This window comes from Protomyctophum bolini (genome assembly GCF_963924005.1).
Source record: "Protomyctophum bolini genome assembly, chromosome: 13".
NCBI classification, from domain to species: Eukaryota; Metazoa; Chordata; class Actinopteri; order Myctophiformes; family Myctophidae; genus Protomyctophum; species Protomyctophum bolini.
This window is the reverse complement of record NC_137874.1, coordinates 22,461,833-22,486,268: the sequence shown is the minus strand read 5'-3', so window position 1 is coordinate 22,486,268 and position 24,436 is coordinate 22,461,833. Positions and strand designations below refer to the sequence as shown.

Sequence of the window (24,436 nt, the reverse complement as noted above, 5' to 3'; positions counted from 1 at the left end):
CACAGCTCTGTTTACACGTTTATTTTATTGTTTTATCTTGTTCCACTTTTGCTTTGGCAATGTAAACGTATGTTTTCTCATGCCAATAAAGCTCCTTTGAATTGAGAGAGAGAGAGAGAGAGAGAGAGAGAGAGAGAGAGAGACAGCTTGTGCTGATGAAGGAGGAGGGTACTTTATTGATTGACAGGGGCCAGAGAGCAGTGATTTAGCCTCAAGAAAACCACAGGGTGATTTCAATGACTCCTGCCCTAGACCCATGCCCTACCCAGCAGGGCTCTACAAATGGATAAAACAATGGCCCTGTCCAAGAAGACTCTACAAAATGGTTAAAACAATGGCCCTGTCCAAGAAGACTCTACAAAATGGTTAAAACAATGGCCCTGTCCAAGAAGACTCTACAAAATGGTTAAAACAATGGCCCTGTCCAAGAAGACTCTACAAAATGGATAAAACAATGGCCCTGTCCAAGAAGACTCTACAAAATGGTTAAAACAATGGCCCTGTCCAAGAAGACTCTACAAATGGATAAACAATGGCCCTGTCCAAGAAGACTCTACAAAATGGTTAAAACAATGGCCCTGTCCAAGAAGACTCTACAAAATGGTTAAAACAATGGCCCTGTCCAAGAAGACTCTACAAAATGGATAAAACAATGGCCATGCTCTATCCCTGCAAGAACACTGTACAGAATAGATGGATAAAACACGGACCCTGTCGTAAGTGTCGTATACTCCAGCAGGAATACTCTACAAAATGGATAAAACAATGACCCTTCCTTACGCCTGCAGGAAGACGTACAAATGGATGAATCAATCAATGACCTACTCCAGCAGGAAGACTATAAATAGAAATGGTTTTATCATCCTACACCAGCAGGGAGATAAAACAATGACCCTGCCCTACACCAGCAGGAAACGTATAAGAGTAGAACAATTAAGTGCTCCTCGGAGCACAGGTCTCCACCAGGTCAGGAGCGTTTGTGATGTTTGGACAAAATGTGTAGGAGTATTATAAACATGTTTTTTTTTATTGTTTGTTTGTTTCTCAACGTAGTGGAAATGTGCGTGCAAAGTTTCACAGCAATTGGACGCTGCCTTCATGATTTGAGTTAGTCTATTCATTGTAGTTTGCGAGTGTCGCAGTGCAGCTACTAATTGGTGTGGGGAAACAGAGCACATGGAAGCTTGTTGGACACAACACTACGTATACACTATATCTCACTTCATGAAATGGCACAGCGGCCCCTGACAGGTTAGTTTCAGCTGATTCACCTCCTCTGACCACTCCCAAGGACACTTCACAGACCTCACTCTGCATAGTAATATCACAAGGTTGTGCTGTTATTACAAGGTGTCATTATGTTCTGCAGCCTAATTTAAATCGTGAAGCTTTTAATTGAACAGGTTTGTTACATAATGCTTTATAGAGCAACAAAGAAAATCGACACAATTTATGAGATTCATTCTGATTGGGGGCTTATTTTCGGCAGTGCCTTTCCCTTTATGCCTACATTTATTTGCCTTTTGCCTTTTTTTATGATTATATTTTTTTACTATTTTGAAAAAAAAAATTTTAGTTCAAATAGCCAGATTGGCTATATTGAAGTATGGATTATGGCTCACAACGTTTCGATGCAAATCGGCTATAGAACAGTTTTAAAATGTGGGTTAAATTTGCGAAAGGGCCTTTCTGAGTAGAGTTTGCATGTTCTCCCAGTGTCCCTAGGATAGCTACCCTCACAAAAAACATGGTCTCTATACTGGTCTCTTTACTGCCTCCCTCTGGTCAGCCGGGGTGCTTAATGGAACGTAACGGAACTGGTTGGAATAACGTGTTCCTTCCACGCGCTACAGTGCGTCCTACCGGGGAAACTCGCCCCCCTGTCAGGTGACAAGAAGCAACCTGTTCACTCCTCATGCATTGAAGGAAGCATGAGCTCAGTTTGGGGCTCTCCCCAAGTTGGCAGAGGGGGAGTAGTGATCAGGAATACTGCTTAGGGAGGCATTGGCACCAGGTGAAAATGATCGTGGGATAATAATAAGTGTTTGTATTTGTTCTTTCCTCAGGAAAGCCAAAAGTGGAACTCGCATATGACAAGATGTACACAGTAACGAGTCGGCTAACATTCACTGTCAGCAAGGAGGATGATGGCGTGCCAGTGATGTGCATCGTCGACCACCCCGCAGTCAAGGACTTCCAAGCACAGAAGTACCTCGAGGTGCAATGTAAGACAATAATAACACAATGCACACATGGAAATAACCACAGGACACACAAGTCATTTACTAAGTTACTGTGTAGTGTGTACCTTTTACATATTTAATCACCCCTGACACCTGCATATCACAATGTATACTGACATATGATGATACATGGTTAGTTGATTGTTTTGGAGTATTGAGTCCTAATTAGTCCTAATTATTGGGGAATTATGTTTCCCTGTGATAACTTAGACTCATGGACGTCTGGCATGGCATGACCTCTTAATGCTCCTTGTGCATCTATCTTTCCTAATCGCCAATATATACATAAATCAGAAAATCAGATCACTCTTCACCCATCTATCACTCTCCAGTCAGCTGACCATCGTGCCAATCCATGAACTTGTCTTTGATCTCCCCTAAAATAATGATACCTTTTAAACTTGAATTAATTAATTTAGAAGGCTAGCTCAAGAAATCACAACTATCTATAAACCGCATTGCTGTATGGCTTGTATGGCTTGTCTTGGGTGCATTACTCCCACATTACATTGTGTGAGATGATGAGTGTTGAAATTGTTGAGTGCATGGGACTTGCTAATGGAGTTCACTCTGTAATAGTAAATGGAAAAAGGAAAAAGCAACGCATTGTCAGGGGACAAAGAAATTAAATAAGCCTGTAATGTTTGTTGATGCTCATGAGCAGTGCAAACTGCTCTGCTCTATTTCCTGCTTGCGTCTCCGTCTCCCTTTACGGTCACTAGTTCATCTGGCCGCGGGACGATGGATAGCTCTGTCTTGAGTGCTTATGAGGTGAGGCACATTATAAAGCAAATAATTCAGTTACCATAATGATAATGGCTCCCTCGCCTACCATAGACGCCAGTTCATTTCCAGTGGGACGGCAGTATCTGGATCCGGCACAGTTTGTGTTCCTGATCAAAAGTTCCACCATTGCGACTTCACACTACAGCAGCTTTCATGTTTGCTTTCTTTTGTAAGATGAGAATGTTGGTTGACATTGCACGTTGTTAGAAGTTGCAGGACAGAACATGTAGTGCCCAGAGTGGAGACGATATCCAGGCCAGGGCTTGTTATCTAAATCCATGTATGCCGCTGCCCGCTGAGTAGAAATCTTGGCATGTCGCCCGTGTCCATCACAAAGATTAAGCACCAGCCAATGACACTGTGATTTAGGCAAATGGATAGCCAGACAAAGAATGTCTGGTGTTGGCTGGGAAGGGCAGACAGAGTTTAGTCCACTGTTGATGATCTTTAAGTAGTAAGAACATTATTGTTATGTTACATTTTTATGCTGGGTAAACAAACAGGCCAAAATGCAGCTGTGATGTAAAGGCACATTATAGTATGTATGGTCCTAGCTGGCCTAGTGTGTGTGTGTGTGTGTGTGTGTGTGTGTGTGTGTGTGTGTGTGTGTGTGTGTGTGTGTGTGTGTGTGTGTGTGTGTGTGTGTGTGTGTGTGTGTGTGTGTGTGTGTGTGTGTGTGTGTGTGTGTGTGTGTGTGTGTGTGTGTGTGTGTGTGTGTGTGTGTGTGTGTGTGTGTGTGTGTGTGTGTGTGTGTGTGTGTGTGTGTGTGTGTGTGTGTGTGTGTGTGTGTGTGTGTGTGTGTGTGTGTGTGTGTGTGTGTGTGTGTCCCTCTCCTTGTTCTCAGCAGAATGGTTTATACAGTAAGGCTCCCTTCTTCAATCACATTGGGGTCTTAGCTTTTCAAATAAATGCAAACGGACCATTTAATGGCTGTTGAGGAAGAATTACCCACTTCCAGATCATTGTTTCATTAAATGCTATGAAGGCCATGACGGGTTTCTTACAAAAGGCCATTGATGCTCAGATTTTCCTTGTTAGCCAGCAGTAGTATTTTCAACTCTGCAATAATACACCAGACTCGCCAGTGGTTGAATATAAAGCATTGAAAGACATATCGATTTCAGCTTTTGTTCCAAGACTGCTCTGTTCTTTGACCCTACAAAAGAGCTTCTGAAAGAGCACTGAGAAGGACGATAGAACTCACCACCCTGGATAAAATGATGCTGTAAGCCATTCAAATGGAATCTTAATTCCAAGTGTCCAACTCATTGCTGTGCTTCTTGGTTTGAAAGCATTTTCAAACCTATATTTTCCATTGTTACTTTTAAATGTTTAAATATTATCTGTTCAAAATTGCAATACAATATAGTGGACATCATGCCACAGCAGTTGTGTTGCATTCAAGGCAGCATAGAGATTCATACCAAAGTGAAACAGACAATTATTGTGGAGACGACTGGGAGCACCTCTACCAACTAGTGTGATGAAAATAACAATGAACGATCAATGCACCTCGCTATTATGCTGTTTGACCTTGTCCAACCCGGTGAGCGGGGAATGGTGCAAATTAGTGGTTATTTCATAATAAATTTTTTCTCCTTCCGAGAAATGTAGAGGAGTCAAAAGTACAATATTTGTCTTTGAAACGAGTAAAACATGGGTCCGTTATGTAAATGATAATCAAAGCAAAATAGCCGATCTACAAGCTAACAACGCTTGTCAACCAGTCAGTCATCAGAGAAATATGTCACTTTGTTGAACTGCGATGTGGTGTGAGCTAGCGGATCTAATGTTTATGGAAGGATTGGCCCTAGCCAATCACAGATTTACACCAACAAAGAATACATTTACAGGAACTGATCCTCTTTCCAAAACCCACAAAGAAGGAGAACATTATCGTTATTATAAAAATTAAGTCAATATTGTAACATGATAATGTGGTTAATAATGATTGAGATGTACATGTCATGAAAAGTCAGGACAATGCATAAACTAAGTGTCCTGTACGGGTCCACTTGGTTACAAGAACAGAAGTCATTATAATGCATCTGTGTTCATAATTGTCATATTGGGCAATAAGGCAACACCAAACACATGCAGGCAGGTAGACAACATTTCACTTCCAGAAATGGTCAGTTTGGCTGTTCACTGCACGCTTCAGGCAATCCGCCTGCCAAATAATAGGCCCCTAAGACTTAAAAGTGAGAATTGTACTGTCTACAAACTGTCAGGGAATAAAGCAGACGAGCAGAATTGCCTGACAATAAGCTCTAGCTTAGCCAACCAGTCATCAGATAAATATGTCACTTATATTTCCATTAATTCCGTCCCAGAGGCCCAAATTAAGTTTCATCCTTAGTTTTAACTGTAATAGGTCGGAAGTGGCTATCAGCCGGTAACATGCAGGAGTATCCCCGTTACAATGCGCTAGACCCTTGGGAGATGGGTTGTTTTTACTTAAACTGCTTAAAACCCATTATGTCAGTGCCAGTTATTGTTGTTTGATTTTATTCAGCTAGACGAAAGGTATGGTGGTTAATTATTTGATGCCTTCCATTCATTTTAAGATCCAAATCTAGCCAGCTGTCTTCAGTTTATGTGGGGTAAAGTCTACCCTCAAACGATTCGGCAAACAACAGCAAGCACTAGATCTCTTCCCAATACAGGAGTCATGAGCAATATGAGCTAATTTAAAGCTAAATGTTGTGGATGTCATGTTATTCCAAACTGGAGAGAGAGAAAGAAATATGGCTGGAACTTGAGAGCTGATGGTTGCAGCGTTGTAGATCTTTTCAGCAGACTGTCCATCACAGTGATTGGAGGAGGTGTTGTAGAGGTTGAATGATGTGAAACATCAAGCAGTCATGATAATGGACGAGCCAAAGGTTGTTTCTGACAGAGCTAAAAGGTCAGTGGACAGCATGTCAAGACCAGTGAACTGTTGACAAAATGTTCCTCTGGCAAGAGACAAAATGAGACTGTAATGGGGAAGCCATTCACAACCAAAAAGCAGCACTATGCAACATTCCTCTTCTACCCCAGATTTTAACCTGGTTTCCTGCTTAAGTGCCAAAGCTTTTACCATTGAGCTAATAGAGCCGTCCTGTTTGCTCGAGGAATACATTGAATCTTGACCATCAGCTCCCCCTTCACGCAACCCATCAGGGTTTTGAATGACGCTTCCAGACCACAACGGGTTTGTGGCTGTCGCTCGCTGCCTGTCCTTGTTTTGGGCATTTCACTATCCATTACTACAGTGTGTTAGCTGTTCACTCGATACTTGTTATTGTTATTATTGAGGGGCGCTAGCCCCTCCTATATTCAGCTAGAGTGTAGATTTTTGTCCTAACACAAACATTAAATTCCATTGGCAATGATTGGAGAATTTACTTCATACTTTGTGTATGAGCAAATCGGCTATTTTTGTCCTACACAAATTAAATTCCCATTGACAATGAATGGATGGTCCAGAGCCCAGGCAGAGGCCTTTTGTGGTGGTTCTGGACAACTGTGGGTCCGACCGAATCGACACCGGGCACTGCACTCCCTGTGGTGGTGTGGAACTTGTGTCTGTGAAGTCGGTGGGGAGAACGGTTCTATAGAGTTACGTGCATTACAGCCGTACACACATACATGTCATACAGACATACAGAGACGTGGTGCATTTATAGATGGATGGTTGCCGATAGGCAAACAGACTGTTGTTATTGGTGATTACATGCCCTACCTAATTGAAGGCAGCTACAATATACAATATTATGCAATATCACAATATGTAATATGTAATATACTGTAGATAGGCAAACACACTCACAATTGGATTGCATATTTCCAGTTGTTATTATTATCCCAGTGACCTAGTAAGTCACATTAATAAATTAATAAAAGTCATTATAATGAATACATGTAAGTGGAATCTTTAAGATGTATGTTGTATGTTAATTGTACTTAACTATACTATAGGAATTCAACCTCATATACTGTATCTCATATGTTATAGCAGCACCTAGTGTCAAATCAACATTAACTCAATTATTTTGTATTTTCCAACAGTCTAATATTCTCTATTTTTGTAATTTCCTAAATACTGTATAAATACTAAATACTGTATAACCCCTAAATACTGTATAAATACTTGCTACAGTGAAAAGAGTTAAGGCAGTGAACAAGTCTGGAGAAAAAAGAGATGCAATTATGTAGTAAAAGCATTGTTTTACGGTAGCTATATGTTAATGTCACCTTGTTGAACAAGTGAGCATTACGATACATTTTTCACCCTTATTCAAAGTAAAGTTGTGTTCCAAAGGCATAGCTCCCAGGAACATGCATTAATCATTAGGCTGTGTGTTTGCATCGCTATTTTCTATTATATTTGGATCTTCTCTCCAGTTGACACGTTCGCCACAAAGGATCTGCTCCAGGAAAAACTCATGGTGGTGGTGGTTGTTGTTGTTCGAGATGATGTAAATGTTCATGACTATACGGATATATTCCAGGACAGACTCGTGGTGTCGGAGGTGGTTGTTAATGATTCCTTTAAAAGGCGTATATCAATTTCTCTTGGAAACAGATTCTCTATATTATTATCTGCACTGGTCAAATCTGAAAGCTAGCTGTCAAAATGCCTTGCCTCCAACCTCTGTTGTGCTGCGGTGAAACATTGAAGGAAGGGAAATGTGATCATTTTACTTTAAAATGTACACTTTTACATGATGTTGTTTTAGCAGAATTTAATGAAAAATGTTCATGTGTTTAATTATTACACTTCATTAGTAAATATCAATAACCCCCTCTCTTATTCTTCTCATTTTTCCAGACAAACCAGAAGTGAAGATATTGGTGGAGTTTCCACAGGGTCTGACCAGGGAAGGCGAAAATCTAGAACTGACATGTTTGGCTAAAGGCAAACCACAGTAAGGCACAGTCACGCATGCACACACACACACACACACACACACACACACACGCACACGCACACGCACACGCACGCACACCCCCACAGGGGTTAGATATACATACAATTAGTGATATACTGTGTGAATGGGGAGAGAATGCAAGCATGCACTCACATGCACATTCAATCATGTGTACTGTGTGCGCATACCTTCAGAGAATGTGTGCATATTGCATATGAATATGTAATTATTTCAATGTTTCATACCTGACTCCAAAAGAGAGATGGGAAGCTCTCTGTCTTGTTGGATAGAAGGACATTAGCATTCCAGGGCGGGTGCACACAGTTAGCCAGCTTATGTGATGTTAATGCATTGCAGGAAGCACATGCATTAAGCTAGAGCGCTACAGGAGAGAGCAATGGCTACACATGTAGGGGAACGTTGATGTCATCTCAGCGAGTTCAAAGGCCACAGCCATTATGGCCAAATCCAGCGCAAATCTGAATTCCTATCCAGATTGAAGTTGGATTCAAAATTCTGATTCCGTGTGGTTTTCAAATGAAAACCAATCTGATTCCAATCTGGATAAGTCAAAGATCTGATTTGGGGTTCCAGACGTTAACACGTACAGTGGCCTGGTCATCAAGTGATGGGAGCTGACACAGGTCTCACCTCTAACATCCAATTTGGACAGTGGACATACAGTACGTGACAAACAGGAACGAAAACTGGAATCATGTCTGATCATTTTAATGTGTTCCTAATTTGAATTGGTAAGCACGGCGTAACACAAATACAATGAACTTCTGTGCTCTCTCTTTTGATTCGTGCATGCGCCATACACGCGCACACAGGCCCTTTCTTTCTTTTGATTGGTGCATGTGTGCGTGCATGCACCATACACGCACACACAGACCCTTTCTCCCCTTTTTTTTCAGTCTCTGTAACTTAGGGTATACATCCATACCACACTGCAGTTTACATACTGTACTGTACTTGGCTGGTGTGTCATGGATACAAGCTCAGTCTCTCTCTGTCTCTCTGTCTCTCTCTTTCTCTCTCTCTCTCTCTCTCTCTCTCTCTCTCTCTCTCTCTCTCTCTCTCTCTGTATATAAAGATGAAAACACAATCAATACAGAGAGCAGGGAATTGTAAGTCATTTTCATTAGCGCTGGTGAGAGTTGTGCAGTCATTACCAGCAGATAGCGCAGGCTGCCTCGGCTGCATGTGGCCATTTGTATTCTAGACGGCCGCCCTTCCACTCTCCTTGCAGCAACCCCCCCCCCCCGCATCCACACACGCACATTCTGCGTCTGTCTGTCTTCTCTCTCCTGCTCTCATTCCCTTGTATGAGAGCATTCCCTTTGACCCCCCCCCCCCCCCCCCCAAATTAAACCACTTTCTCGCTTTTCTAGGTAATTTCTCTCTCTACATCTTGGGAATGTCTTTTTTCTGTGAATTAATTTTTATTCTGACTCTACAAGGTTTCTCCGTTGTCATGGACACTGCTGCACACTGCTGCGTTTTTAAATAAAGTTAAATTTCCTGTGCCCAGAAATCTCTTTTTCAGGTGAGGGAACAACTCCAACTCAGAACGTGACAAGAGAGGCTACGGCACTGTTAGTGCTCAAGAGAATTAACAGTGTGCTAATATTGTGGCTATATTGGAAGTTGCGGGGGCCAAATAGAGGTGCACAACAGTGTGCACGGCTCTACAAGCTCATTGTCACAGACTCCTGCCGAGTCAGAGAGGTGGCAAAGACTGCCAATACATCCTCCTACACTGTGACACGTCCACCTACACGTGCACACATGCCTGAACAATGGAAGTCGAAGGGAAAACAACATTATGTTCCTGTATTTACATGAGAGAAGCACAGATATTGAAATACAGTACATTAATGCTTTTTTCCCCATAATTTCAAAACTTTAATTCCAGTGTGCCGATACATTTTCATCCTTTCATACACAGGTCCTCCCATGTGCTGGCAAGTAAAATTATCCAGATTCTCACCTATTTTGTGTTGTCAGAATTAAGGTAGGCCTACTTGTAGAAGGGATTAATGCAGACATTGTCGCCTGGATCAACGACAGGTCTGCTCATGAGGGGCGCGGCAACGCAAGCCTGAAAAACAAGCACAACTCAGTTCTCAGAAATGAACAGTTGTGTTTTTGAAGATTTGGCGACCTTATTTGAATTATATGGAAAGTTTGTCCTTACCTGTATCAGAAATGTTATAGGTTAGTTTAGTTATTTTCAGCTATCTCAGTCTGGATCTATTGCTTCCGGAAACAACTTAATTTCTCTATAGTAGATTTGTCTCTTGTTTTGTTTTGTTTTTTTGTTTTGTTTTTTCTACGTTTTTTGTATTTAATTTTCATTATTATTATTGTTATTATGCTTTAACTCTGCTGTCTTCTATGTATGTGGGTTTGTATGTGGGGAGGTCTGTGGACGGGTGGTTTATATAAAAAAAAACAAGCTCAACTCAAAAATAGCAGATCTACAAGCTCACAATGTGTCGCACTGCGACGCATTGTGAGCTTGTAGATCATGAACATGTGAAATGGGACATTCTGCAATATGAGTACTTTTAGTACTTTAAGTACATTTTGATGCCAATACTTTTGTACTTTTACTTGAGTACATTTTGAATACTACACTGCACTATTTATATATTTACTTAAGTAAAACATTTGAGTACTTTTTCCACCACTGGATATAGTGCTGATAATAACCAACAACAAAGAATAGAAAGAGAAGATCCGCACACCGTTCTAAAAGATCCCAAAACAATTTATTGAAAACAATACAACGTTTGGGCGTCACAGGGGCCTTCGTCAGGTATACTGACGCCGTGGCGAAGGCCCCTAGAGAATACCTGACGAAGGCCCCTAGAGAATACCTGACGAAGGCCCCTGAGGCCAAAACCTATTGTTTTCCGCTCTTTCCTTTCTTGGTTATTCTTTTGGACCCTGCACCCGTTGAAATGTGTGGATGTGCGTGCACCTCTTAACAACCCTCAATTTGAACTGACAACAGGATATATAGTGCTGATAATAACAGGATGACGTTCATTTCGTCGCCTTCGTTTCAGGCCGCAGCGGATCAGCTGGGTGAAGGTGGACGACGACGTGCCGTCCCACGCCGTCATCACGGGCAGTGACCTGTACATCGAGAACCTCAACAAGTCGTACAACGGAACGTACCGCTGCCTGGCCGCCAACGCCGTGGGCGAGTCCTACGACGACTACATCCTCTACGTTTATGGTACGTTGGCGTCAGGGAGGCTACTGTATACTGTACGTCTCCTCCGTGTTGTTAGCCTGCGTTCTCACTCGTCATCACTTCAGGTTTAAACTTTATTCCTCTGCAGTCGCTCATGCCCTGTAGAGTTTCTCACCACTGCCTTCTGCTGATGGGAAAACCCTGGTCCATCTCTTAACCCTTAAAGGTTTCATGACATTAATTTTCATAAAATTTTATTCTTTTAGGTTTTATGACCTCAATTACACCCAAAAACTTTGAACATTCAGTGGATTTTCTGTGGTCTGGAGTTTTCTCTGGGGTTTGGAAGCCTGAGCTGCAATGAATGAAAACAGGCAAAACAGTCAAAACAGTGACATCTGCTGGCAAATCCCATTGACATATATGGGATTTTCTGGCTCCTACATCACAAACAGCAGGAATATCAGAGCATTTGTTTGAGCCAGAAAACCCCAGACCACAGAAAATCTACTGAATGTTAACAGTTTGACTCCATAAAACGTGTTACCCGCTATTTAATCAAATATTCTACGCTGCCGCGATTGTTTTATTACCTTTAGAGCATACACTGAAGTATTTGCAGCTTTCAACGTAAAAAATCTGAAAAATGGTCCGTCGGCATGTTATGATCATCAGCACCAGCGGCCATTACAATCCGCCTCCATGAGGCATTGTAGTCACTTACATTGAGCTCAATTTCCCAGAAGCCCTAGCAGCCCAGATGATGACTTGATTTCCGGTTTCGTCATCATAACGTCGCATTATGATGACAAATCCGCTGTTTCTTTTTAATTATTTTAAAACGCTAGTATGTACAACGGTGATATTTGGCATGTGAGTTAAATTCATTTGGGTGGAAGCATTTAGGGGAAAGATATATTTTTAGCTGTATCAGACAACCCTGTTTTCTTTTACATTTCTGATCTGCCACCACATACATTGACACACTGTATAGATGCAGTGTGTGTTTTGCAGTAAGTCATGACGCTCGCAAGGCAGGAGTACGTACAGTACATGGTTGGAGCTACTGTGTAACGAGCTAATGCTGATTACTGTATGCTTCCTTTTGTCCTCTGCTAAATACGCTTGCACTGCACTAAAACATTTGGAGGAAACGATTTTGTTCACCAAGCTCTGGTCTCACAATAACTAATTAATTTCATTCTGACATTTTCTGGTGCGACCTTCGACCGGGCCTTTTGTTGATATTTGTTACTCATTATAATTTCTGGTCATCACTAGATACACTACTACCACCATGTCATTATTTAAAGGTCAAGTTTGATGATATATATTATGTGTCTCTTACATTGACTGCATCAAATATTAACTTCAAAGTCAGCTGGAACATTGCTTGTGTGTGTGTGTGTGTGTGTGTGTGTGTGTGTGTGTGTGTGTGTGTGTGTGTGTGTGTGTGTGTGTGTGTGTGTGTGTGCAGTTGTGCACGCGCGCCAAGAAAAGGAAAATTTTCATTTATGTAGGCTTACTTCATAACCTTTCCCTTTACTACAACCCCCTGACAGTAGCTGTGGAAGGTCATAATTCATAACATTGTTATTCACACACAGTGTGTACAGTACTACAATATAGTGCCTCTGCATCTCTTTTCTCTTCATCTCCTTCCTTCCTTCCATCGGCCATCATCATCATCACTCTTTTCTCTGTGGCTCTCTGTTAATCCAAAATGTCATTTCTCCCCCTGTCCCTCCGTCCCCCAGCCTTATCCAATTACACACTGATACCATTGATACCAATAACGTTTGCTCCCAAAGCAGGACATTTTCAATGGCCAAAATGACTTTCTCATATAATTTCTGCTAGCTCCTGGGTCCATGGAGAAATGATATGGCTTTTCAGAAGGATTTAACAAAGAAAAAGTGGATTTGCTAAACAGATGATTACAGGAGTTTGAACAATGACTCTGGTTCAACTCATTTACCGCCAACATTGCCATCTGGTGTCGGAAAAGTGTAATCCAGAACTGCCGCCCAGTCTTTTAATACGGCGAGACTCTTAATTAGTAAGCCCCTTCACTCGGAAACCGAGACCCAGGAAGTGAATAATCGCTATGTAACAGGCCCCGCGATTGTTATTTAATTCACACATAACATACATTTTGTAACCGAGGATCATATCGTTTAGAGAAATGAGCCACAAATCAAGCTTGTTTTGAGCCAAAAAGAAGAATCTGAGATATCACGATTCTAAAAACTGCGTTCCTATAGACAGCATAAGCCAGCGGAACTTTAATTTCCTTTTTTTTTCATTGCACCCGAACCGAAGTGTTACGAGTACAGGACACAGTAAAAAGGCGTGAAAAGGCGATGTCGGCAAGGTGGGCGTCCTGTCAGCCTACTGTCTATCCTATCTAATATTATAGGTTTTCTATTATAATAATATAAAATAAAAGGCGAAAGCCACAAAAAAACATTAAAAAAAGGCGTGAATGGCGGTGGTAACAGTACGAGTGCCCTCAACGTCCAGGAAACGGCATATTGCCACCTGCCTTTTCACACAGATACCAGTAGACTAAACTGCCAGCGCTTCACGCATGCATCTGCCTGTATTTTGTGTTTATTTTTTGGGTGCACATGTGCAGCTTTGGGAATTACACATTACAGTGCATTAGTAACACTTGCATAATAACATTACTATGAATTACAAAGGGTTCCAGCTATTATAAATATTTGTATTACTTTACTGGAGTAATTTTACTACAGAAAAACGTTTAGACAGATGAGAACAGATGAGATGTAATGTACTTGATTACATAACCCGGATTCAGCTACGGACAGCATTTACACTTTAAGCTTTAGACTTTCGCCTGCAGTGATAGAGAGTGTTGCAGCTTCTGCGTTGTTTATGTTTGGTCATGAAATTGCATTTGAACACCAATAACATTATTGTGTCATTGTCATTTCTTTCCATTGCATTGAACCTGCCCTCTTCGTAATGTGCTTCAGGAGAGATGGGGCCCAAACGCATGCAGCAGAAGTGGAGGCAGAGCAGTTATTTAAACAATTTATTGGCAACCAAACCACAGGCACAATCAAAAGTCCAGGGACAGGAAAAGGTCAAACACTCTGGAGACAATTTTAGGAGCACAAGGGAAATATAAGATGACAACGGTAGGCGCACTAGGAAATATTGAATTCTGTTTAACCTGCCCCAGGCAGGCTAAATAAATAAGCTTGCTTTTTAAATTCCTTTGAGCACAAATGTAATTGGCACAGAAAGCAATCCATGCATACAGTATAACATTAGTTTTAGTTGAAAGTAATACATAATACAAGTTATAACAAACATTACTAAAAGTATTATGTCCCCAATGCTGTGTGTTTCTGCACATATTTGCAGTGCTCTCCTCGTTGTGCAGATCTCTTGCCTCAAAGTGGGAGTGTGATTACGAAATGACACGCTGATCAGTCCCGCAGTATCCAAGATTAGCTGCTAGACAGACAGACAGACAGACAGAACAGGACGAACAGGACGGACAGACAGGAGCAAAAACACCTGCTCCCCACTATTTCAAACCGATGGAGATAACCAGTGATTTGTGACCAAACACTACTTTCTCCTGGTCATATCTGTCAATCACAACCGCAGTATGGGTTAAAAAAAGACCCGACTCAGCCTGAGGTGTAAATGGACCAGTAATTGCTCCAGGCTTTTTGGACACAGACCCATTCTCACATCCTCTCACATCCTCCGACTCGCTCCCGGGCCATGGCAAGAATAACACAAAGGCAGATCTATGCGATAGTAATGCTACACATGGGCATCTAAAAGCCCCACATAAAAATATCACCTGCCATTAAAAAAAAATAATCGGAGTCAGTCTATTGATGATTTGATGTCTGTGGTGCCTTATCCATGTGCAAATCACATGGAACTGTCAACTCGTAAATGTGAGCCACGTGCTGGGACTGGCCTATCACGTAATGTTCCACTTACCACTTTGTTCTCCTCGTGCAAGCCTGCCACACAATGGCTGCGCACAAAACGCATGCGCAAAATATCCACTCACTCCTCTGAATGTGAGCCGTTAGCAGAGCACTCATGATTTAGCACAGCCTCATCCTCCTCCTCCTCCGTCAAAGTTAGAAAGACGAGCAGAGGTGAGATCTACATGTACCGCAGGCGCGCGTGCGCGCGCGCACACACACACACACACACACACACACACACACACACACACACACACACACACACACACACACACACACACACACACACACACACACACACACACACTTTTAATTTTGGTGAAAGTACTGTTGTAAAAGTCTCATTGTGAGCATTCAATGTCTTCTACAATGCACATAAAAATATTGTAAAATGTAAAAATATTGAAAGAAAAAAGAAAAGGGGTTAAAAGTTGAAACTTTATTAAATTTTTATTTACTGGTCCAATTTGTAAAATCAATTGAATTCAAACTCCACCAGGTATGACACGGTGTGTTCAGGCCGCTGCCTATACGATATGTGCCGAACTGCCGATATAACCTGCCCCCTCTTGCCTGGCAGCCACAACAAATTCGGCCGTGGCCAACATCTCCTCTCATACATTAGATTCCCAAGTATTGTGACTCTAAGTGATGGAGAGCACCACACAGCTAGCTGACACTAACAATGTTAGTGCTTTCTGGACGACTCTAATTCTCAACAGCCCCTCCACTTCACAGAGGCACAACAAAAACATCAGGGCTTTCCTCTTGCAGTCAAGTGTATTCTAGCACAGAGGAGTAGAACTTGTTTACAGCACTGCCGATAACCCAATAATGGAGGCCTTCCCCTATACTCCCTACTCCTAGCTCCTTCACCCAGCACTGCATTTTATTGCACAGCGCTGGCTCGTTTAGTGGTCCCATTGATGGAAATTTTCCTTTTTGCTTGCTTCATGCTTCCTCTTCTCTTAATGCTTCTGGGAGTTCTTCCAGACTTTGGCTTTAGAAATCACGTTACCACAGAACCAGATTCTGGGCATGTGGCAGAGACACAGCGTGCCAAGCTGTACAGGAACAAAAGAGGACACAAGCATGCGACATGTACCATAATGCAATGCTGGGATTGTAGCTGTAGCATCTAGATTAGAGCTATACAGCACTTATGTGCTGGTGGGACATGCATCGGCCATCGTCGTCCATTTCTTTCATTATTTCTCGTTTGAGTAACGGAAACTAAAATGCACTCTGTTCTCTGACTATTCATTGGCTTGTTTTTCTGCTTTCTCATGCATGCAAAGCTCTCTCTATATCTGTTCAAATATTAGCACCGTTTCATGTACAGTACCTATCTAAATGTAATTATTATATGCACCGATATCAATATAATGTCAGCCCGTATATTGTGATATAAGCCAATATTTCCCTCGTTGACTGCCATCGGCATATTGGCAAATAAGATGACATTCACTGATGGCTTTATCTGTTGTTGTTATACATTTTGGGCTGGCTATGTTGGTGTGTTGGTTATCTACAGCATACCAAGCTGTTATGTTTTATAATATAGGTCTGTTAGTTTAACTGGTTTAAATAACAACCAAAACAAAATAAACTAGTCTCCACCAGGGCAGGTCAGGTTGTGGCCTCCTGGTGGCGCTATAATAGGCCAATGTGAAAAGGGTGCCATTTCTTCTTACGCCTTGGATGGCAATTGGATGATGTGAGGCATTTTGTTACAAAAATAGGTTTTGCAAAAATCCACCTGTTGGTGGCGCTATAACAGGCCAATGTGAAAAGGGTAGGATATATTCCTCAGCTTAGTAGGAAATTCTGTGAAAGATTTCACGTAAATTGCACTCTGCGTTCATTATTTGAGGCTTTTTGTTCAAAACGGGCCAATCTTGCAAACTTTGAAAGCCAATGTTAGCCAATCAGGATGGAATATGAAATATCGGACAGATCTGTCTTGAACACATGACTATAGAGATAGTGTGTAACAATTTGCGGGATTTTTGGACAGATTGTTTTTCAAAAGTCGGCCTCCTGGTGCCGTTCTGGAAAATGTAGGCCGAGGTTCATCGTCGGCATCCAGGGAGTGTGCGCGCAAAATTTGGCATCGACCGGGTTAACGGTGCCGGAGATTAGCTGTACACAGAAGGGCAGATGGACACACACACGGACACACGGACGGAGTGCAAAACATACTCTCTCCCCAAGCCTTCGGCCTGGTGGAGACAACTAGTACGGTAGCAGCTATCAGCCAGATTGTCATTTTAAACATCGGTATCGGTAATCGGCCCAACATTTCCATATCGGTCCAAGAATTGCACGTGTGCTGCATAGTGCAGCAGACTGGAAGAGTCTCTGTCCTGTTTGACATATTTAAAAACCTCACATTTCTGAGACCAAAATATCAAAATAATAATAATAATAATGTTTTAAGTGAGCCGTTGTTATTAATGTCCTTAAAGTTAGAATATCTTCGATATCTACTGTATCCACTTGAAGTTGGAGATACTGGTGATGCACCATGTATTTATGGTAGCGTTTGGAGGTGTAATCTATATCTAATCTGTATATAACAAGCCAACAAGAAATCACGGCATGATATTTCCAGTGCAACCATTAAATCTAAAACATAAACCATCAGAAATAATGTCTTATTTCGCAGTCAATAATTCAGAATGCAACGCAGTGACAACATGAGGTTAGAAAGAGGAAGTGTCACTTAATGTCATCAGCTGGAGTTAAAGTATATCTAAAATAACAGCTCACAACAGACACAAAGAAATGCCCTTGTATTTTGGCCATGCCAGGCTAGCTCACTGTGAAGTTATGACCCTGTACACTTTCCCTCCTTCTCACATCATTAATTTACAAAAAACATACAAAGAGTATTATTGTCTGTGGAACACACCAGATCCTGCAATTAGTGAGGAAAAAAACATTTGCAAAACACACTGAGAAAGTCACTGAGAGACATTTCTTCAAATTCACCAATGTGGGTGTCTAAATTGCTGTTTGCATTATACACTACAGCATATCCAGGCATAAAGCCTTTAGTAGACAAGCTTTGATTAAAAACACTCATATTCCCTGTAAGTGAACAATACAAATTACATCCATGTGACAGTGTTCTTTGTTACTTGGTCACTGTGAATGAAAGAATAAGTAAGAAAAAAGACAAACGGCACATTGCCTAGGTTTATTTCCAAAGGCAATTGATTACAGTATAGTGCTCAGAGTTCTCACTGGTCATTGAAAATGTGCTTCCTTCAAAAACAGAACTCATAATGTTAATTTTATCTTTATCTGTAAGTTTGAGTCCCTGCATCTCTGCTACTGTATGCATTGATCACTCGATCAGTCAGATGATACTTTGCCGCTTTCTAAGCATAATTATTATTGTAGCTTTTGGCCAATGACTGTTTTAACCCAGTTCCAACTACATCTTGTGCATGTATGATACAGCACCTGCTTGGTCTCAGAGCTTCCTGTCTGTTGCGTAATTCACTTAGAAGTGAAATACTGATCCAATGACATGAAACAAGCAAACCTCTTATGAGTCAGCAGGTGGAAAAGTACATGCAGCCCTGTCACATTTGAAAGTCAATGAGGCAGCTCCGGTGTGCTTTGATAAGCTGTATCACCAAGACACAAAGAATAATAAAACGGTACATATCCAGGCAGTGTAGCAGTACCTTTCCTTTTATTTATTTCTTCATTGATACTTATTTAATGAGCTATTGACACTGATGATCCCAAACATCTGCTGGACCCTCACAGTTCATGACAGGATAGATCCAATTAGGCAGCACCACTGCTGAGCTGGAGTCTGTCAGCTCTCCAGCATGTGTGCTCATCGGCACAAGCTGTGTCCTCTCTTCTCTCTCTCTCTCTCTCTCTCTCTCTCTCTCTCTCTCTCTCTCTCTCTCTCTCTCTCTCTCTCTCTCTCTCTGATCTCTCTCTCTCTCTCTCTCTCTCTCTCTCTCTCTCTCCCTCTCTCTCCCTCTCTCTCTCTTTATCTCTCCCTCTCTCTCTCTCTCTCCTTACATTGCACCACTCAACCTTGTACTTCTCAAGCCTGCATTTAAAAGAGTGGAACATGGATTAAAATGCATATCAAGAAGTATTTGGATACTGATCAGCTGAAGACAGTGTTAAATTGTTAATACTACCTTTTCTCAACTGGCCGGGAGGGGACATGCATTGATTAATTGTTTTCGATGTGTATTTATTTAGTGCATGCAGTATATCCTCTTTTATAAACTAATTATACCTCATATCTCTGCCTCTTTTTCGTCATACGGTACTAATCTTTTCCTTTCTCCTCACTTATACTAAATTATATTGCTTTTATTTCCATTAAACCACTGAGCGATCTTCCTCCTAATCAGCCTCCAGAGTGACCCATTTCTCTGCGTCTCTTAATAATAACCCCCGGCGGCATTCCTGTCCATTCCCGGCCAATCAGAGCAGCATGGGAGGCTTCTAAGCAACCACTGCTGCCTGCAGCTCCTTATCAATGCAGCCCTACTGCTCCGACAGGGAAAATGTCAGTGTTGATATCCCCCTGTGGTTACTGGCCCTATAGAGTATAGAGGAGTACAGCCTGGGCTAATGAAGTAAAAAGGAAAAGAACTACATGGGGAGGAAGAAATGGCCTCCAGCCAAAGCCTGTGTACCAACCTGGCCCCCGCCAACCTTCCAGAACCTCACGTGGCGTTTGTTTTTCAAGTTTATTTGCTCTGATAGGTTCCCTCTGCTGTTATCGGTTTTATACTGTACCTGTGTTTCTTTTTTCTACATTGAATCCTTTGCTTTGCGTTTGAGCTCGTGAGTCGTGATGGGTTTGCAACCTCATCGATATCGTCACCCAACAGCCTCGTCTGCCCAGGACGACATGAAGCATGTACTGGCGCACTTTGTTTGACAAGTTGGTAATAATGACAGCATGAGTATTACACTGGTACGAGTTGTCTGTACACGTTTAATCACTCCCAACAGCCGACCGCTTGCCGGGTGTAGTCAATTTGACATTCCCCCGGTTCACTGCGTGCTGTTAGACATGTACGTATTAAAAATGAAAAAACCCAATCAACTTCCAGCTGCACTACGAGACAACTGGCTGCAGCCTCACCTCCGTATATGTGGCATCTAGTGTACACACACACACACACACACACACACGCACACACACACACACACACACACACACACACACACACACACACACACACACACACCACAGAGGCAGAACCGCACAGGCTGTTGGTCATGTATCAAACAACGAGGAAGCTACCATCACACCCTGCCTGTTGCTCTCCCTTCATATCCTGCCATTGTTTTATCTCTATATGTTTTTATTTTCATTTGATAATTTTTTTGTCCACTCATTTGCGTCCCGCATGTTGTCATGTATGTTTCTCCTCATTCAGATGCTCCCACCACAACCCCTATACCCACCACAGCCACCACCTCCACCACCTCCACCACCACCACCATCTCCTACCCTGAGGCCAGTCAAGGTACAGTATCACCACCTCAACCCCGGCCTATACCTACCACAGCCACCAAACCACCCGACTGTTATCAACCCATAATCGCCGATATGTTCTTATCAAGACCGTGCAATGGGGGCAATATGGACATATCCTATACATACTGCCTGCCGTGGGTAGACGACTAGGAAAGGTGGAAGTGAAATGACTGCCTCCGAAGCGAAAACATTGTGAAACTGCACTACACGTATACAACAATTTCGCTTTATGTTTACATACGTGGCCGGTTAAGACTGAGGTTGGGGTTTGATTTAGGGCTAGGGTTTGTAGTCGGACAACGCGCCAAACACGACGTCGGACAATTGCTGTCAACAATGTCAATATGTATGAAATGTCCATACTGTCTCCATTGCATGGTCTTGATACGGGCTGATGATGGAGATTAAATCATCTGATAACATCCGAAAACGCTAATCTAAACCATTGGTTCTCACACTTGTATTCATTTCAAGGACCGCCAGTTTGGTATATATTAGGCCACGGAGCCTCACAACTCTTGAGAGTTTACAAATGGAACCAGATGGCATTTACGGGTCCTTTTATAGGTTCATATCAGTCATTTAGCTGGTGGAATCCCCTCAAGGACCCAGAACTCAACCGTGCGTGCGTGTGCGTGCGCATCTGAGCCTTTCATTCCCAGTGCCACACCGGGTAACAGGCATATGCCATCATCTCCATGTCACCTCGCTTTCAGGTTATTGTCTTCGTGTGAACATCGATATTCTGCCAGGTTCCCCGGTGTACATCCAGCTTCATGGAACAATGTCATGTGCTGTGAATGTATTTATTCATTCTTTGTTTTTGTTTGCTAGCTTGCTAGTGTGTGTGTGTGTGTGTGTGTGTGTGTGTGTGTGTGTGTGTGTGTGTGTGTGTGTGTGTGTGTGTGTGTGTGTGTGTGCGCGTGTGTGCGTGTGTGCGTGCGTGCGTGCGTGCGTGCGTGCGTGCGTGCGCATGCACGCCTCATAAGATTGGAAGTCCTGATAGTAATAACCATGAGGCTCTACTCTCTCTCTCTGCATTGCTGTCAGTGCAACCTGTCACAGCAACCTGCCCTCCTGACATACTGTAACACTGACATGGTCCATTCTCTTTCTTTCTCTCTCTTTCTTTATCTGATGATTTGTGCCGCACGGTGTACATGATGGTATTCACTCCATTCAGTTTCATTAATCCATTGCTTAGTAAATAAAGAACTGATTACAATAATATAACATTCTCTATAATCAATCAGTAACATGTAGCTGACACTTATGTCTATCAAATATGGTTTTAGTGAGCCAGTCAAAGGCCAGAGGGTAAGGAAGCAAACATCGGGTGTAATGTCCTATGTTATCGGCGCCTCAGTGCGGCTGCAGCGTGTGTTTAATTAATCCAGAACACACCTTCGGCTCGTCCCTACAGCGACACAGGCGTGCCATTAATGACAGGCAGAGGGTTTAAGGCTGGTGTCCCAAGATAGCAACTTTTGCACAGGAATGCGCAATGCTAAATCCCCAAATAGCAGGTTTAGGGACTTCGGTCGAAAATAGCACCCATAATGTTCACATCCCGGGTCTTCTAGACAGGTGGAGAGAAGAAGGGTGGGTATGCACCAGTGCTCGAGTGTAGTATTTATTTTTACACTGAGATATGTGGGCTCCATAGTGTCGGTATTTCTGATTGAAAACGAACCACTTGCATTATACTAGAAACCCTCTCATCCTCTTCAGCCCTTGATTCAATTATTGATGTTTACGTGCATGGAAGGAAGCAGGGTGCAGCTAGGCCATGACGTGCTCTGCTAGTTGATTCCATTCATCCACAAACCAATGGTGGAGTACTTTCACTTAAGTATAAATTGGAGGTATTTGTACGTCCAAATGTACTTTACTTGAGTATTTCCTATTTCTAATACTTTTACTTCTACTCCACTACATCTCAGAGGCAAATATTGTACTTTTACTCCACTACAATTATTTGAAAACTTTAGTTTAGTTACTTTGTAGACTTACGTACAAAATAACGCCTATGTCGAGAGAAAAGGTGCTTTATTATTATTATTACCCTTATTATTATTATTATTATTATTGTAGTTTTTTATTATTATTATTTTGTTATTTTTGTTCAAATTCAAATCAAGATTCAGGTCCATTGTCAGTTTCCAGGTCTGTCTGTAGCAGTGTTGACTGGGCTTTTGTTTGTTTTCACTCCCAAAAGAATTAAAAAGATACACATGGATTAAGTGGACTGTGAGGGAGAATGCCTAAAAAGCCACCAGGGCATTGAGAAGGCTCTTTATGCCTTTGTCCACCTTTTGCCCTCTCTCCCATCTGTGTCACACAGGAAGTAGAATAATGCATTTTTCATCCAGATACACAGTGCTCTGTGCTCAGAGCAGGAGTTCATTATCTCTTTGGTAGACTCACACAAGTCAGTCTCTAAATGCTTCCCATCTTTCATTGTTAAAACTGGAAGGAAAACAATTATAGGGCCCCATTTAAACAGTCTATGGCGCATGGCAGAAAGCATATCGCGCACGTGCCTTGGGGACAGGTCCAATGGCACTTCTGCTAAATGAAATGGTGTATAATCTGGGTAAGGCGCACGGTGCCAAGGAGCTGAATTTTATGTCAGTAGACTTTGTATTAGATACAGCTGCTGTGTACTCAGGACCCCTGACGTGGATACTCATGACTAGGGATGGGTATCAATGGGATTTTATCGTAAAAAAAGAAAGAAAAATATACATATATATATAATATAAAAATTAAATTATTTACTAAATCATTTAGCTTGCTTTTAGAAGTCCCCAGATGATCGGTAGGCGGAGATCTCCAATCATCGGGCATCGCGAGACTCTTTGGCAATCAGGGCTAATAGGGGGCTTTAAGTATAGAAATAAATTGCTTTCTGCATAGAGAATCCAGCGATCCTCCTCCTACACAATTATTTCTCTTACCACCTCCACACTATATGGAGAACTACAACTATAATGATCCACAGTCCACACAAAATGAAAATGTATTCATAATTCATGGAATCCGTTCTGATAATAAATAATACTTTGTATTGATGAAATGCCAATACATACGACGGACATTCATTTCATTGAACCTTGTGATTTTTTTTTAACACTAACTAAATGGGACAACAAAACGGTAACAGTAACAGAAGTGAAGCAAATATGAAATGCTTTGTGTCAGGGGCTTAAATTGCATGAACACCATCTGGTGAGCCAGTATTTTCCAATTATAACAAATCAAAATGCCCTCCCAACACACCATGCCCAACTCCCACCTCTGTCCATCAACAATCAGTCACACATGAGTGTTTCAATATGAAACGTACTCCTGTTTAGTCTCTTAACCACTTCAACATACACTACAGTTGAGCCAGCAATGGCTAATTCAGTATACAGTAAGGTCAATGGTAATATACAATAACTGCAGTCATTTGATACACAGCCTGAGAGAAGAGCATGCATTGGGATTTATAGTGCCTTTATGCAAACACTGGACTGCAGGCCAACACATCATCTTTATGTGGAGCTATATTGTCACATCGGAGAGTGATGTGTTCAATAATAACCAAAAGGAGATGGGAGATGAAACTCTTAAAGCGGACAAGATTGCATCAGCAAGGCACACACACACACACACACACACACACACACACACACACACACACACACACTTGGAGATGGTAAAGCTCTTCATTTAGAATTGCATATACATATACTGTATTATTATTGCTAGTGAGT

At 41.9% G+C, this 24,436-nt stretch overlaps 1 protein-coding gene across 2 annotated transcripts in view; it reads left to right on the top strand.

Moving 5' to 3' along the window:
- Nucleotides 1-24,436, top strand: part of cadm1a (cell adhesion molecule 1a) — a 313,887-nt gene that overhangs the window by 270,260 nt on the left and 19,191 nt on the right. For both annotated transcript variants that reach the window (XM_080780364.1, XM_080780365.1), the window contains exons 5-8: nucleotides 2,067-2,225; nucleotides 7,846-7,942; nucleotides 11,023-11,195; nucleotides 20,575-20,664. In XM_080780364.1, the coding sequence (XP_080636490.1) occupies nucleotides 2,067-2,225; nucleotides 7,846-7,942; nucleotides 11,023-11,195; nucleotides 20,575-20,664 (519 nt within the window). The remainder of the gene's footprint in view (nucleotides 1-2,066; nucleotides 2,226-7,845; nucleotides 7,943-11,022; nucleotides 11,196-20,574; nucleotides 20,665-24,436) is intronic.